This window comes from Brassica rapa, chromosome A03 (assembly GCF_000309985.2).
Source record: "Brassica rapa cultivar Chiifu-401-42 chromosome A03, CAAS_Brap_v3.01, whole genome shotgun sequence".
Classification (NCBI taxonomy): domain Eukaryota; kingdom Viridiplantae; phylum Streptophyta; class Magnoliopsida; order Brassicales; family Brassicaceae; genus Brassica; species Brassica rapa.
In genome coordinates this window covers 2,520,210-2,535,906 of record NC_024797.2, presented here as the reverse complement: position 1 = coordinate 2,535,906, position 15,697 = coordinate 2,520,210, and the positions used below count along the sequence as shown (strand labels likewise).

The following is a 15,697-nucleotide window of genomic DNA, read 5'->3' as shown; positions in this document are numbered from 1 at the left end:
TACTCTATGCTATTGGCAACAAAGAGGGTCCTCAAAGAAGTTAAAACATAAACAAACAAAAATTCATAGCTGTAAATTAGTTTGGAGACAAAATCTCCAGCACATACAAAACTTATTTCGAAATGATAAAACTTTTCCCAAGCTACTCTCTAGTTTTATGGCAAAAGGTTTCATCAACGTCTTTATCTTTTTAAAAAGTCTGGAACTGCAAATAAATCGAGATAAAAAGAAAAAAAAATAAAGCCACAGCTTTATGGTGGTGGCGACTGGTGAATAGTATTACTTAACCAGATCCAGATCCGTACTTCTTTCCGAGAAGAAGTAACTGGAGCTTGTCGTATCCAGAGAGCACACCAGCACCAGCAATGGCACGCAGGATGTTGGCACCAGCACCCTTGAAGAGTGACTTGGGTCCTTCCTTCTTGAGAATCTGCTGGAAGGCATCCATGGAACTCTTGTACTTCACGGCTTCACCTGACGTCATCATCATTCTTCTACGAACAGTGTCAATGGGGTAGGATGCAAGACCAGCTCCGTTGGTGATGAGCCATCCAAGGGCAAAGCTAGCGAAGAAGCTGTCCTGAAATTACCCAAAAAGGAAAGACAGATAACAGCATTAGAAACAAACAAGGAAAGTCAGGATTGGGTTTCTAATTGTCAATTTATGGATCAAATAAACAAACCTGGAGGTCAGCAGGGAGGAGAGGCTTCAAAGAGTCGTAGAGTCCAAAGTAGAGACCACGGTAGACGATGATACCAACACAGGAGATGTTGAATCCACGGTAAAGTCCAGCGATACCATCAGACTTGAGGGTCTTCTTGTAGACATCGACAAGACCATTGAACTGCCTTTCACCTCCCTTCTTGGCTGCCTTGGAGTCATTGGCGAGACGGGTACGTGCATAGTCAAGAGAGTACACAAAGAGAAGTGAAGAAGCACCAGCAGCACCTCCAGATCCCAAGTTACCAGCAAACCACTTCCAGTAGCCATCCTTGTCCTTCTTGAAGTTGAAAAGCCTCTTGAAATAATCTTTGAACGCAAAGTTCAAGGCCTACAGAAGTGAGAGACATATCAGTAACCAAGTAATAGACATTTAGCAAAGATGTTAAACTTGACCAACCTGAGTGGGGAAGTAACGGATAACGTTAGCAGTGTTTCCTCTCCACAAAGAACCAAATCCCTCATCCTTAATGGTCCTGCCGAAACAGTCACCAATACCCTTATAAGGCTCAGAGAGCCTACCAGCCTTAAGCATCTCATCCTGATTCTGAATCAAAAGCTTGACACGCTCAATAGGAGCAGCAGCGGTCTTGGACACAGCAGCGGAAACACCACCCATCAAGAAATCAATAGCAAAGCTAGAGAATCCTTTCTCTCCTGGAGCCTGGACGAACACAGGGGAAGTAGTCGCCACAATCCTGGAACTGGCCGCAAGAGGGTACTGGAACGCAGCGTTGGAGTAGTTTCCGTACGTTGCACGCCTCTGGAAACCAGATGCGTAGCCATGGATGTCCTGGGAAACACCGGAACGCAAGATCTGGCCAGAAGCCTTCTGGAAAATCGTGGGCTGCTGAGTCTGTTCAACCATTTTGACCTCTGCAAGAGAAAACAATACTACATTTTAACACACATAAAAGATAACAATAATAGTAAGACGTTCATGTCAATAGAGATCTAATGCTATATCAAAATCAATTTTACTATATGATATACGTTACGATAATGAATCAAATACGACTTTCACTAGTAGAGATCCTCGTAACAGATCCATACATGAGTAACAGAATGGCACAAGATATAAGCAACAGAGACGAATCATTTCTAGATCTACACAGGCAGATCGGAGAATCATAATTCAGATCTATTCTATCGAAACATTCACACTCTAGACTCAATTCAATCGGAAAATGAGCAGCTAAATCATCAGATCGTCATCATTTTACCTTGTTGATATAATAAAAAGCAGATCGATAAAGTCAGATGAACAAAACGGGAGAGACAAGGAGATATAAAGCGGAGCAGAGATCTAAACTTACCAAAGGGAAGCGATGGCAAAGCAAAAGTCAAGGAGGTGAGATTCTTCGCCCTTTATTGTAGGAGCTGAGCGAAGAGGAAGAAGAACGAGAGAATTTTCTATGGTGGCGATGAGGGCCTTTTATTGGTTCGAGAAATAGGGCCGCAAGTAGTGATTAGAAATGATCGGGTGTGACGCGCTCTGAAACGGTTAGGTCCGTTAGATCATCGAGATTGCTATAAAATGACTGTAAGCCGTTGATTGTGAATACTAAAGGAAATAATAGTTTTTAGGGAAATGAAAGACTATTTTATTGACCCTAGATCTTGCCGGATTTGTTTAATATTGGGCCTGGTGCTTGATAGTTATGGGCTCCCGTTTACCATTTGTATTTTGCCCATGTTTCTAGAATTCAATATAGTATATGGACTTTGGGGACTGTGCCTATGTGTATGATCGTATAGATTATGGTTAGTCTTAATCGGTTTAGTGCTTGTATATGTGTACGGAAATTACTTTCTCCAGTTCATGTTCTTACTCATATTTTGTGATATATATATGTGTAATGTGTTTGAACGAACACTGGATTAGAGTAAGAACATTTGTACAAATTAAGTTTAAGCAAAAATGAAAAATAAAATTTTATTTAAAAAATTGAAAAAATAAAAAAACATATGAATTTTTACTTATTTTGTTCCTCGTCAAAATTGCAGAAGGAAATTTTTCTTTATAAATTTATTTTTTCATGAAGAATTTAGAAAAAAAATTATGGGATCTATTTTTCAATAATTTAACTACAATTTTAATTGATATAAATTTTGATGAACAAAACATTCACCATAATTTTTTTCATTTAACAAAGTAGCCAATTAGAGCTTAAATAGACCAAAATACAGTACTTTTGGTTAACGTTTAAGATTAACCCCAGTCTTAATTTTTTTTATCTTTTCGGCGGGTAAAAAGATATGGTAACGGTTTAACCGTTGAACCGGATTATTAAGAACCCAGATAAACCAACCGGAGAACCGATCGTTACTTCCTTTCCTTCAAGGCTCGAGGAATCTTGAGGGGTTTGGTTTGCCGAGAAGAAGCAAACCCTAACCTTTCGACCGTTATTCGCATCTTATCTGCAACAATGTACGGAGGAGATTCGATGCAGCAGCAGCAGCAGCTCCCACCGATGCAGAATCAACACCATGTAGCCGCCGGAGGTCCACCGATGCATCCCCCACCGATGATGCGTCATCCCTCAGCCTCTTCCACCAATATCAATCCCGACTACCACCATCCCTCTGCCCCAAATCCCTTCGACTGTAAGTAGTAGACTCTCGCTTTTATTTTCAATTAATCCATGGCTACGAGATCTGATCTCTCTATTGTGTGATGTTGCAGCACATGTTGACAGTTTTGGTGCGAAACGAATGAGAAAGCACACACAGAGAAAGGCTGTTGATTACACGAGTACCGTTGTGAGATACATTCAGGTAATGTCACAAAGTTAGAGCCTTTTGTCACTGATCGATTTCAATTGAAAAGCTCTTACTTTGTGAATGTTTTTGTTCAGGCTCGAACATGGCAGAGAGATTCAAGGGATATGACCTCCTTGCAACCAACCCCAGCTGCTGCTGTTGATGTTGGTTTTCTTTTTTGTTTTCTTGGATTATGCTATAGTTTCTTGATCTCCTGTATTTTAATTTTTTTTTTTTGTATTGATGTTTCAGATGCTTCCCCCAGTTGCCTATTCAGATAATCCTTCTACAAGCTTTGGTGCAAAGTTTGTTCACTCGTCTCTTAACAAGAACCGTTGTTCAATCAACTGTGTTTTGGTATATCCCTTGAACTGTATTATATTCTGTTTGCCTTGTTTATCTGTTGAAGAAAGCAACATTTTTTTTTACTACTTTATGGCTGCTTATTGCGATCAATGCTGATTGGTTTTGTTGTATATAGTGGACACCTTCAGGAAGACGTCTTATCACTGGCTCCCAAAGTGGGGAGTTTACTCTTTGGAATGGGCAATCTTTCAATTTCGAGATGATTCTTCAGGTTTAGTTTTTAGTTTGTATATTAATCTATTGGGGGCTCCTGTTTTGTTTCCTCTGTAGTTGTTGCTCCTTGTATTGACTGTTGAAATCTGTTAATATCAGGCACATGATCAACCTATAAGGTCGATGGTATGGAGCCACAATGACATTTGGATGGTGTCTGGTGATGATGGAGGCACGCTAAAGTATGTTATCTCTCTCAACCCCTTATTAATCCATGTAAAGGAAAAGCTCGAAATTCTATGATTCAAATTTAGTTTTCGTTGTGATAGTGAGGATCATTTGCTTCTTATTTAACAGGTATTGGCAGAGCAATATGAATAATGTGAAAGCCAATAGAACTGCTCACAAGGAATCTATTCGTGATCTAAGGTAAAAAGTTCAATTTCTAAACTGCATTTGATGGATATCTTTAAAAAATTTAACATTGTGTATCAAACAGTTTCTGTAAAACAGATTTGAAGTTCTGTTCGTGTTCTGATGATACAACTGTTAAAGTTTGGGATTTTACCAAGTGCCAAGAAGAAATTACATTAACCGGTAATGTGATTTGCACAGATTGGCGAACCTCTAAGTCGAATGCTCCTTTGTTACTAATTTAGAATCCAGTTGAGATGTAATTTAGCTCTGTGTTATTAGAACTGCACCCTTAGGCTTCATAGAAAAAGGTGATATTGAGATTTGCTTTGGTGTCGCCATGTAAAACTTGTGTTCTTGACAAGTTTTATATCCTTTTAAAGGCGTGATGTTGCTGTTTTTTAATTTGTATGAATTCTGAGAATTGTTGAAGTGTGACCAAGGGGTTCTTTATATTTTGAACTCAGGCAGGCCATGGTTGGGATGTCAAGTGCGTCGACTGGCACCCCACAAAATCCCTACTAGTTTCTGGTACATCATTTATAGAATTCTTATTTCGAATGATGGAGTATTTATTAACTGTTTTAATTTTTATTTTCAGGTGGGAAAGATCAACTTGTCAAAATCTGGGATGCCAGAACTGCGAGAGAGCTTTGCTCACTGTAAGTGATACAAAATGTATTTTTATCCTATTAATAATTGCAGGGTCGAAGCTTTGACGAATTTGATCGTTATCCTCACTTTTGCAGTCATGGTCACAAAAACATGGTGCTTAGTGTGAAGTGGAACCAAAATGGCAATTTGCTTTTAACAGCCTCGAAAGATCAAATAATTAAGGTGAGCTCATTTTTTTGGGTGTGTCGATCTGTGAACAAGATATTTTCCTTGCATTTGTATGACACCTATGCATGTAATCTGCAGCTGTATGATATAAGGACTATGAAAGAGCTTGAATCCTTCCGTGGGCACACGAAAGATGTAACATGTAAGCTGTCAAATTTTGTAATGGTTATGTCTTCAAACACGTGATAGCAGGCAAATTGCCTGTAGACATTGCGTTTCTGTACATTGGCTAGGACTCTAAAGTGTATATGCCGTCAAAATATTATTATTATACCCATTCTTTTGTTAATGTCCCATGACGGTTCTCATTACTTTCTTCGACATTTCTTAGTTTCAACTGTTTCTTATCAAAAGTTGTTGACCTCTTTTACAGCTTTGGCGTGGCATCCATCCCACGAAGAATACTTTGTTAGTGGGAGCCTTGACGGATCCATTTGTCATTGGATTGTGGGGTAGGTACTTCAGTTGATTTAAATCATTTATGATGATTTGTCAAATCATGTTCCTTGTCTACATTTTATATCCAGTCATGTCTCATCTGCATGCTAGTAGCATCTTTCTCTAACTTTTATTTTGTGGTTTTGTTTGAGGTGTGTCTAAATATGAAACTACTCTTAATTTTCAGGCATGAAAACCCGCAGATTGAAATCCCAAATGCTCATGATAACAGTGTTTGGGATCTTGCATGGCATCCTATTGGATATCTTCTTTGCAGGTAGTACGATTACCTGATGCCTGAGTTCTTTAACAGTTTTATTTTATGATGGCCTGTGGTTAACACCAGATTACTGATTCCCCCCCCCCCCTAATCTGTGCAGTGGTAGCAACGATCACACAACCAAGTTTTGGTGCAGAAACAGGCCTGGGGATAATCCTCGAGATGCTCTTACTATGCAGAACCAAGGTTTTTATGTGCTATTGATATCTGATTTTTTTGTAGGCATAAGTGTATAGGTGGTGTGCAAATATTATGCCCTTATCCATATGAGTAATTGAGTAAATAGTAAGGATGTTCTGATAAGCTTAACTGGTGGGACCCGTACATTCAAGTTGTATTATCGCCAGAAACTTTTTATTTATTTTTTGTGTATGAACTGAAGTTTGTAATTTGTGTGTACTAATTAGTGTAATATATATCAGGCTATAATGAACAAGGTTTTGGCAATCGCATGCCTGATAATTTCCAACCATCTGAGGCATCGCCAACTCCTGGAGCATTTGTTCCTGGGCTGACACGTAATGAGGGGACCATCCCTGGAATTGGAATAGCAATGTCATTTGATGGATCCTCTCAAGGGGAACATAAACAGCCTCTTCCAGGTGGCATGGCTCCTCCGCTGCCACCTGGTCCCCACCCATCGCTTATAGGGATTAGCCAGCAGCAAGGGTATCAGCAACAACACCACCACCACCAAGGTCATCCCCAGCAAATCCCTCCAATGCCCAATATGCCTCATCTTCAGCGACCACCATCGTCTCATATGCCATTACATCCTCATCATCCCCGGCCTATGCAAGTACCTTCTCACGGTCACATGCCACCTTCATCAATGCCTATGCCTCATCAGATGCCCGGACCAATGGTATGGCTCTTTTGATCTCTTGTAATTCGACCACAACTTATGCCTTTGGATCGTTCTTTTGTTTGAGTGACATTAGTACTCTCATACTTTTCTACTGAAAGAGAGATTAATATCGTCACTTGTTGTTGGATCAGGGAATGCAAGGGGGTATAAATCCGCAGATGTCGCAAGGCCATTATATGGGTCCTCCTTCTGGAGCATTTCAAGGACCACCAAGCAGTGGTGGACCAATATATCCCCAAGGACGTGGTTTCAACCGTCCACAGATGATGCCAGGGTACAACAACCCTTTCCAACAGGTCTCTTTAAACACTTTTCTACTACTGTTAGTTAGTATACTACAGATAGGCTCGTTTGAAACATACTGGCTAATAGTTTCTATGGTATGACTAGATGTTGCAAAGGTAGAGCTGAATGAAAATTCATCGACTAATCCATTCTCTTTATTTTTGCTTTATGCAGCAGCCGCAACCGCCTTTGCCTGGAGGCCCTCCACCAAACACCAATCAACAACATCAGTAGACCACCGTTGTAACAGTATATATTCTGTTTGTAGACCAATTCTTACAAGAAGTTGGTTCTAAGATTTGTCAACGCTGTGAAATGGGTTTGCTGTTTATGTTTGATTTTTCTTAGCTGAACAAGTTACTATAAGAAAGTTTTAGTGACTTCGCATGTCAAGTACTCCAGATTGGTTTTCGTTAACAAAACTTAAGGAAAACTTCTTTTATTTCATAGTTCTTTTTTCTTTTCTACATAAAGATTGATAGTCATTACATTGTCCTTGGGCAACTTAATCAAATGAAATTGAGTGAAACAGTGTAAAAAAAAAAGAGAAACCAAAGAAGATGTGATGATACACATGTGGGTGTGACCCTCTCAACAAAGAAACATTGGAAAGTATGTAAGTGTATATACAGGGCTCAAAGTCCCACTCATCATCTCAAGCTGCTCTGCTTGCTCCAGCTGGGTAGAGATCGTTCCGAGTTAATGCTGAGATCGTTCAGTAGACCACCATTATTGCATGATTTCAAAGGGCCTATGCTAAATCCCCTTAACCCTGGAGACCTTTGCTGGTATGCACTTGCCCTACTGTTATTGCCATTGCTATTCCCAACTCTCACTCTGCTTGGTGCTTCGCTCATCACCGAAGTTGTCAGGCACAGCTTGTTCTTGTACGGCGAGTAACTCTCTGACTGCGTGTCGAAGCTTCTCGGTCTTATCCTTGGTGAGCTCAGAGATCTTGACTTTGCCTTTGCTGACTCTGTTGCAACCATGTAAGTTGGTGTAGTAGTGACAGTGACAGCAGCCACAGGGTTTTGTGGTTCCTCTTCACTTATTGAAGCTTGTCTTCTATGGTTATTACTATTACTCACCAATCTTCTCGGCGATGAGTTCCTTGGAGTTTTATTCATAGTTTCGTCTTTAGTTTTTGTTCTTAAAGACAAGTCGAGATCTTCTAGCTCCTTGCTCTTGGTTCTTTGAGTATCTACCCATTCATCTAACCAGTACTTCCACTTCGTGTTACTCCGTTTCTGGTACGACTCCGCGGATTTCTACATAAAACAGTTTTCAGGTGATATTATGAAACTTATAACGCAATCAAAAACCAACAAAGCTGTATAGACAGATAGAAATACCCGGTGAGTAACTGCATATTCTTTGATCCTTTCTCTTCTTAACGCAGCTTCTCTCTTGCTCATGACCACAGCTCTCGCCTCTTCCTTTGTCAATAGACTATCGTCCCATCTCTTCTGACCGTTTGTGTCAACCTGATAATATCATATCATCTTAACCTACTAGTACAGTACTTCCCCCCCCCCTCCCCCCCCTTTTTAATATAGATCACGTAACGTACCTTGAGTATGTTCTCGCTGAACATGTGGCTCTCTTCGTAATCTCTGTGAGAGCCTCTGGGAGGAATTTGAGTTCTCTTACCGCAGACTTGTGACTGAATGTTCACAACGGATTGCAAGCATTTTAGTGTAGTCATCGCTTGGCGTCTCACTGCACGGCCTCTTATATATGCTTGGAGCTTTACTATTCCCTTCAACGCACGTAGAGCTTTCCTTGCCTGATAATGAAGTTTCAAAAAAAATATTATTAACTAACCAGAAACCAAAAAAAAAGTAAGAAAGACAATTGGCTTACAAAAAAAATGCACATCTATTTCTCAAAACTACATAGTAGTTCACATATATGACTGGTAGCAGTTCACTCTCAAACATTGTCCAGAAACAAAGATCCTAGACCAATCCAGAATCCCTAGCTGTTTCTGTTCTGCCTAAACTTCCATCTAACATGTAGTTAATCTACTAAACTCTAGTTCCTGAGCAATTGACCGGATCTGAGATTTTGGAAGCCATAAACATTTAATAAAAAATTTAACCAATTTTTTTTTTTATATAACCTCTATAAATTTCGAAAGCCAAGGCTGTGTCCTGTAGTAACACAATTACATCATCTACAGTACTAGACTAACACAAGACTAACTCTAGTTCCTGAGCAGTTAACACGATTAGATCAACTACAGTACTAGACTAACACAAGACTAACTCTAGTTCCTGAGCAGTTAACACAATTACATCAACTACAGTAGTAGACTATCAACAAGGCCATCACGTGAGATAAAGGGAACAGAATCTTACAAGATGGCCACGAAAAGCTGTCTGAATCCGAGTAGCAGCAAGAGCTTCTTCCTCTCTATTTAGAAACAGTTGATACTGGGCTACCAGATGAGCAGTATCCGGGGATGTTGAACCTTCTAACTTTTCTATGGAATCTAACTTTTGACTTGAAGATACATGGCTGACCTCACCAACCTCTGACACGCTTTCCTCTTTCTGTTCCTCATGGGATTCGCTTCTTGTCCCGTTCTCTGTAGGTGGTGCAGTAATGGTAGGTAATCTTTTTCTTACCTTAAGCTTCCAAAATGTCCATCTTCTTCTCTTTTCTTTCTGCATATAAATAATGCATAACAAAAGAATGAAACAAGAACATCAAAACTCTCACCAGCAGAAGAATGAGATCTTTTGAATTACCTTTTCTGAGTTAGCTTCTGAAATAAAAACTCTTTTCAGTAGAGTGAATAATCCCTTCTTATTTGTCATTGTTGCACAATCATCAGCTTTGATAATTTGATCTGAAAACACAATCAACCAAATCTGAACTAATGATTCAAAACAAATCACATATTGAGGGCCAAATCTCTGAGTACCATTTTCCAAATCACATATTCCAGATCAATACTCTAAAATAGTTTGATTCTAGGATAAATAAAAGCAGCAAGTCTTGTATGAAAACTCATAAAGATCTACCTAGAAAATTGAAAGTTTTGTCTCCAAGATTTGAAACAAAAGCATTTAAGAAAGAAAAGGAAAAATAAAACTTACTTGGTGAAATGAAGGTGTTAAATGTTTATCAAAAAGGTTATAGCTAAAATGAAATTCCAGAAAAATCAACAGAGTGCAGATTCAGACAGCGAAGATATGTGACTGTTCATCACAAATGATGTATGTGAACAGACAAGAGAGAAGGTTGTTCTCTTCTCACCACTGTGCCGACAAGGTAACGTGACACTTCATTTTTGCACCCGAAATTATGCTTTTACCCCTCCCACTTCCTCCCATACTCTCTCCTCTAATCCTTGTTCCCCATCATTTATTAAAAAAGTTGAAAAACTGTTTTTTGAGATCTGCTGCATCGCTATCGATTTGTCATTAACTGTCAATCACAAGTTCTATATAAATATCCTCTGACAGTTACTGACTCGGACACGACTGCATTATAGGTGTTAAGATGAGATTAGCGACCAACCATGAATAGCTAAGCATGCTTAACTAACTTTGGTATATGACCATTATATGTTTCTCTTGTTACCTAACCTAATCATCCTCCTTTTGTGTCTTTGACACTTCTATATCAAGTCAAATTTGAAGGCTTATTTGTGATAATAATTGGGTACGTATGATGGTGAAACTTATAAAAATGGTCAAATGAAACTGACAACGCACTGCATGTTTGTTCACATGGCTAGCAAACAAATGATCCAACTGTTATCGCTCTCAATATACTTCTTCATCACAAATGTAACCGCATCTTCCTATAAATAATTATTCGCATCTTTCCTATAAATAGTTATTTCTATTTCCTTGTAGTATACACAAAAATAAATACAATTTATGTAAAGCACTAACCATAACAGTTCCAACGAAATCAAATTAAAAAAAAAATTGAGTAAAAACAAAATATAACACAAAGACTTCTTCACTGTTTTGTTTTTAAATTATGAGATGGTAGTTGTAAGCCCAATAAAACAAAGCCTGAGTAAGGCCCAATAGTAGAAGCGAGAGGCTAATGAAGCCCAACTCATTAAGTTACCTTCCTCCTCTGACCAGTCTTCTTCTCTATACTCTGAATCGACTTTTTATCATTTGCTAGGGTTCGAATCAGATTATCTGCAACAACCAAAAAAAATGGCGTTGGCTGGTCGTATCAGATCCGGGATCTCCTTCTTCAAGACCATCTCCGTCTCTGATTCCGTCTCCTCCGCTAGATCTCACCTCCGTGGAGCGCCGCTTATCCCCGCGGTAATCGCATTCTTAGAAAACGAATTTAAAGTCAAATGTTCTTTTTTTATAGAATCAATTTTTACAAACAGTAAGAGTATTGAAACGTCGTCGTTTTCGAGTTTATGTTGTTAATCAATTTGTTCTTTGATTGTGTTGTTCGTTATTGCAGTTGAGAGATTATGCTACAGCTTCTGCTCAGAAGACAGGCAATGTTAAGGTAAGCGTGATTGCATCTGTAAATATTAACCAGCAATGTTAAGGTATGCATTGTGATATGTTGTTGTTTCAGGTGCCTGTGGCGTTAGTTGGTGAATCTGGGAACTTTGCTTCGTGGCTGTACATTGCAGCTGTGAAAATGAACTCTTTGGAGAAGATTGAGTCTGATCTTTCTGAGTTGGTTGAGGCTATGAAGACAAGTCCTACTTTTTCGCAGTTTACTAAAGATCCCTCTGTTCCTAGAGAGACGAGACTCGCTGCTATTGTGGATGTTTGTGATAAAGCCAAGTTTGCGGAACCCACCAAGAACTTCCTCTGTATGTCAATTGAGTTCCTGAAAGTTTATGACTTTGAGTGACCATGTTTCGATTTTGATCAAAAGTTGTTTGCTTTCCGAACAGCTTTGTTAGCTGAGAACGGGAAGCTGAAGAATTTAGACGTGATTGTGAAGAAATTCATGCAGCTGACAACAGCACATAGGGGAGACGTCAAGGTTTTGGTTACCACAGTCATGGTAAGCTAGAGTTCTTCTTATACTGTTTAGAGTTGTAACTGAGGATTGTGGATTTAAAATAAGAAATGTTTTGTGACAAACAGCCGCTTCCCCCTGCTGAGGAGAAGGAATTGAAGGACACACTCCAGGAGATAATTGGAGAAGGGAAGAAAGTAACTGTGGAACAAAAGGTATGTAATCTGATTATTGGCTTGTGATTATGAAGCTGGAGTGTAATACATGGTTGTTTTGTTGGCAGATTGATCCGAGTATCTATGGAGGGCTAATAGTAGAGTTCCAACAAAAGGTGTTGGACATGTCTATCAGGACAAGGGCGCAGCAGATGGAGAGGCTCCTCCGTGAACCTGTTGACCTCAGCAACCTTTGAAGATTTTGTGGTGATGCTACTACCACCAGTTGACAAATAAAATATGACACTCATGAGAAACAACAACAAACAGACACTTGTGTCGTGTTTTAAATTTTATCATTTCATTTTACAATTGTTGTTTTCCTTCGAAATAAGCTTTTTTGAAGACATCAAATTTCAATGATATTTGGGTTTACATTTGAGAATTAATGGGCAAATTGTTAAAACGATGAGTCAGGACTCGATCAAGGTGAGAGAGCCACGAAAACAAAACACAAGTGCATAAAAGGTGCCACGTAAGCATAGAGCGTATGTAATAAAGAAAACAAATCGGGTTAACAAAAGTTAAAACTAGGCCTGGGCATTCGAGGTCCCAATCGGATTTCGGTTTTATCCAATCGGGTTTCAGTTTTTCGGGTTTATCAAAATCAGTCACATTCGGATTATATGAAAGTTCGGTTCGGGACCGGTTCGGGTTCTATCGGGTTCGGGTCGGGGTTAGTAAATCTTCAAAGAACCAGTACAACCCAATATATTTTTGGGTTCGGGTCCCAATCGGTTTTTCGGTTTAAAAGTACCTGATTTTTACCTATCTTATAACCAAAAAATGAGTAAAATCGGTTCTTCAGTTTTAAAATACCTGATTTGTACTTATTTTGTAACCAAAACTTAAGTAAAATCGATTCAAAAATAAGGAACATCAACCGTGATCATTCAAAATCAAACGAAAAGTAAACATATTTACTGATAAAAAGAAAACCAAATAAATAAAAACATAAAACGAAAACCAAGTCCTCATGAAATGAGAAACATTGTTTAACGAAAAAACAAAATCAAAATTTAAATACTTCAAGATTCAATGGCCATCTTTAACTATCAAACTTCATGTAATAGAACCACCAACCTTCATGTAATAGATAAGTATTTTAGATGTTTAATATTTCTTAGTGTATTTTGGATACATATTAGGAATTGAGATCATGTTTGGTACAAGATCTTTTCGAGGTTTTGAATGTTTCGGGTTATATTGGATATCCATTTAGATTCGAGTTTGGTTCGGATAATACCCATAACCCGAAATACCATAAAACAAGACCCATTCGGTATTTACGTCGGATTCGGATCGGTTCGGATTCATTTTTATCGGATTGGATTCAGTACGGGTTTTCGGGTTCGGTTTATTTGCCCAGCCCTAGTTAAAACCAAATTGATTGACGTTTTCTCGAACAAAAGGACTAATCTTTTTTGTTTTGTTTTTGCATAGGCAGGCCAAGCCATCATCATCCCTAACCTTAGGATTGAGCGAAGATGCTGCGAGTTGCAGGGCGGAGGCTTTTCTCTGTTTCACAGAGATCATCTACGGCGACCTCCTTCGTACTTTCCCGAGATCATCCCATCTCCAATGGAGGCGACTCGTCTTCCACCCACAGATCTGTTCCCTCTGCAGATCTTTCATCTTTCAATTCTTACCACCGGAGCCTTATAAGAGGTCTTTATCTTTCTCTGGATTGATTTCATAGTTTATTTCAGGCGTTGATTGTAAGATAATTCTTGAAAAATCATTACTTTTTCCTCGTATGAGTCCTGGTAATGATTTAGATTCCAGTCCTCGTATCTACGCGTGTATCATTGCTGGAGAAAAGTTATTTCTTGTGTGAATTCGTCAGTCTAGAAGGAGAAATAAACATTTGAGTTTTATTGATCGGATACGAATTGTCCTGTGCTGAGATAATCTTTCTGTTTGATGTGAAAAGTTTCTCATTTCCTAAAGTTTGGATCTTGTGTCTAAATGGCATTCTCAGGAACTTGCATCAGTAAAGGAATCTGGAATGTAGTTTTGTTTACCTAAGGAGCTATGCTTTTGGATGTTTGTTGCGTACTAGTGAACTCTCTGATGCACATCATCTCATCTGATCATTTGATTAGTGTTAGATGGTAGAATTGTTTGGATAAATCTGTTACTATCCTGATTCCTGCATCATTCGTATGCCACATGGATTCAGTTTTTATGTTTACCTTTTGTTTTCTCTGTCGAAACGTATGCATTAATGTCATAGTTTAACGTTTTATTGCTTAAATGTATAGAACATTAGAATGAATATGCGTGGTATGATATTTATTAATGCTTCATACTGTTTTCAGGTTTCTCATCTCAAGTCATTACTCAAGGGAATGAGTTAGGTTTTGCCTCCGAAGTCCCAGCCACGGTCGACGCTATCAAAACACCTAACTCAAAGATTGTCTATGACGACCATAACCATGAGCGTTACCCACCTGGTGACCCTAGCAAGCGTGCCTTCGCTTATTTCGTCCTGTCCGGTGGGAGGTTTGTTTACGCCTCTGTTCTCCGCCTTCTTGTTCTGAAGCTCATTGTCAGCATGTCCGCAAGTAAAGACGTCCTTGCCCTTGCTTCCCTCGAGGTTGACCTCGGGAGCATCGAACCAGGAACTACTGTGACGGTGAAGTGGCGTGGAAAGCCTGTCTTCATCAGGCGACGGACAGAAGATGACATTAAGCTTGCCAATAGCGTGGATCTTGGTTCTCTGAGAGACCCGCAAGAAGATGCGGTCAGGGTCAAGAATCCGGAGTGGCTAGTCGTGGTTGGAGTCTGCACTCATTTGGGGTGTATCCCCTTGCCTAATGCTGGTGACTACGGTGGTTGGTTTTGCCCGTGTCATGGTTCGCATTACGACATCTCAGGAAGGATTAGGAAAGGTCCTGCACCTTACAACCTGGAAGTACCAACCTACAGTTTCTTGGAAGAGAATAAGTTGCTCATTGGTTGATGAATAAAACAGACACTGCCTGTGTCTTAAAGACCCTCGTATGTTTTTGTTTTCTTTATATATTTTCACGCTAAAATTTTAGCTAGCAAGCTTGCTTGCCTCACACTTTTTGGTCTCTCAGCAAGTAAAAGATTGTCTTGGTTGTGCCTGAATAATACAAACTTTTGTCATTTGTATGGCTTTATCATCTGGTAAATTTGTTGAAAACATTTTTCATATATCTGTCTTTACTGTTTGACAATAATTTTTGTATTTGAATCACCTATTTTTAATAAAATAATTTTAAATACTTATATCTAATGGTTCTATTTGCATTACTCTAATAATTTTTTCTTATGAAAATTTACACAAAAAAATTTTTGTCTGTGCCATAAATTTAATAATCTACATAATTATTAATACTTCCTTTATTCAAAAC

The 15,697-nt window shown here is 39.0% G+C and overlaps 5 protein-coding genes across 8 annotated transcripts; 3 read left to right on the top strand and 2 right to left on the bottom strand.

Annotated features, from left to right (window-relative positions):
• Positions 1-37: 37 nt before the first annotated feature.
• On the bottom strand, positions 38-2,273 carry LOC103856020 (ADP,ATP carrier protein 2, mitochondrial). The gene is made up of 4 exons (XM_009133097.3): positions 2,038-2,273; positions 1,122-1,597; positions 684-1,052; positions 38-580 (listed from the first exon to the last, which is right to left on the bottom strand). The coding sequence occupies exons 2-4, from the start codon at positions 1,587-1,589 to the stop codon at positions 284-286; spliced, it is 1,134 nt and encodes a 377-aa protein (XP_009131345.2). The 5' UTR covers positions 1,590-1,597; positions 2,038-2,273; the 3' UTR covers positions 38-283.
• A 756-nt stretch (positions 2,274-3,029) lies between these two features.
• Positions 3,030-7,573, top strand: LOC103856018 (flowering time control protein FY). Its single transcript, XM_009133091.3, has 18 exons — positions 3,030-3,328; positions 3,408-3,499; positions 3,580-3,648; positions 3,737-3,841; positions 3,966-4,061; positions 4,163-4,245; positions 4,361-4,432; positions 4,503-4,600; positions 4,889-4,948; positions 5,019-5,079; positions 5,167-5,254; positions 5,339-5,402; positions 5,634-5,712; positions 5,886-5,975; positions 6,079-6,164; positions 6,401-6,843; positions 6,978-7,142; positions 7,306-7,573. Exons 1-18 carry the CDS (start codon positions 3,151-3,153, stop codon positions 7,363-7,365), a joined length of 1,989 nt encoding a protein of 662 aa, XP_009131339.2. The 5' UTR covers positions 3,030-3,150; the 3' UTR covers positions 7,366-7,573.
• LOC103856019 (protein IQ-DOMAIN 1) lies at positions 7,555-10,493 on the bottom strand. Of its 4 annotated transcripts, none has more exons than XM_009133095.3 (6): positions 10,396-10,493; positions 9,885-9,985; positions 9,492-9,800; positions 8,702-8,917; positions 8,484-8,615; positions 7,555-8,399 (listed from the first exon to the last, which is right to left on the bottom strand). In XM_009133095.3, the coding sequence occupies exons 2-6, from the start codon at positions 9,951-9,953 to the stop codon at positions 7,782-7,784; spliced, it is 1,344 nt and encodes a 447-aa protein (XP_009131343.1). In that variant the 5' UTR covers positions 9,954-9,985; positions 10,396-10,493; the 3' UTR covers positions 7,555-7,781. The 4 variants fall into 4 exon arrangements, with proteins under 4 accessions (XP_009131343.1, XP_009131341.1, XP_009131342.1 ...); XM_009133093.2 differs by having other exon boundaries at positions 10,236-10,487; XM_009133094.3 differs by lacking the exon at positions 10,396-10,493 and adding an exon at positions 10,061-10,231.
• A 704-nt stretch (positions 10,494-11,197) lies between these two features.
• Positions 11,198-12,700, top strand: LOC103856017 (ATP synthase subunit O, mitochondrial). Its single transcript, XM_009133090.2, has 6 exons — positions 11,198-11,432; positions 11,584-11,631; positions 11,704-11,947; positions 12,032-12,144; positions 12,228-12,314; positions 12,383-12,700. The coding sequence occupies exons 1-6, from the start codon at positions 11,319-11,321 to the stop codon at positions 12,509-12,511; spliced, it is 735 nt and encodes a 244-aa protein (XP_009131338.1). The 5' UTR covers positions 11,198-11,318; the 3' UTR covers positions 12,512-12,700.
• A 1,009-nt stretch (positions 12,701-13,709) lies between these two features.
• LOC103856016 (cytochrome b-c1 complex subunit Rieske-2, mitochondrial) lies at positions 13,710-15,531 on the top strand. The gene is made up of 2 exons (XM_009133089.3): positions 13,710-13,982; positions 14,636-15,531. The coding sequence occupies exons 1-2, from the start codon at positions 13,802-13,804 to the stop codon at positions 15,277-15,279; spliced, it is 825 nt and encodes a 274-aa protein (XP_009131337.1). The 5' UTR covers positions 13,710-13,801; the 3' UTR covers positions 15,280-15,531.
• The last annotated feature ends 166 nt before the right edge of the window (positions 15,532-15,697 follow it).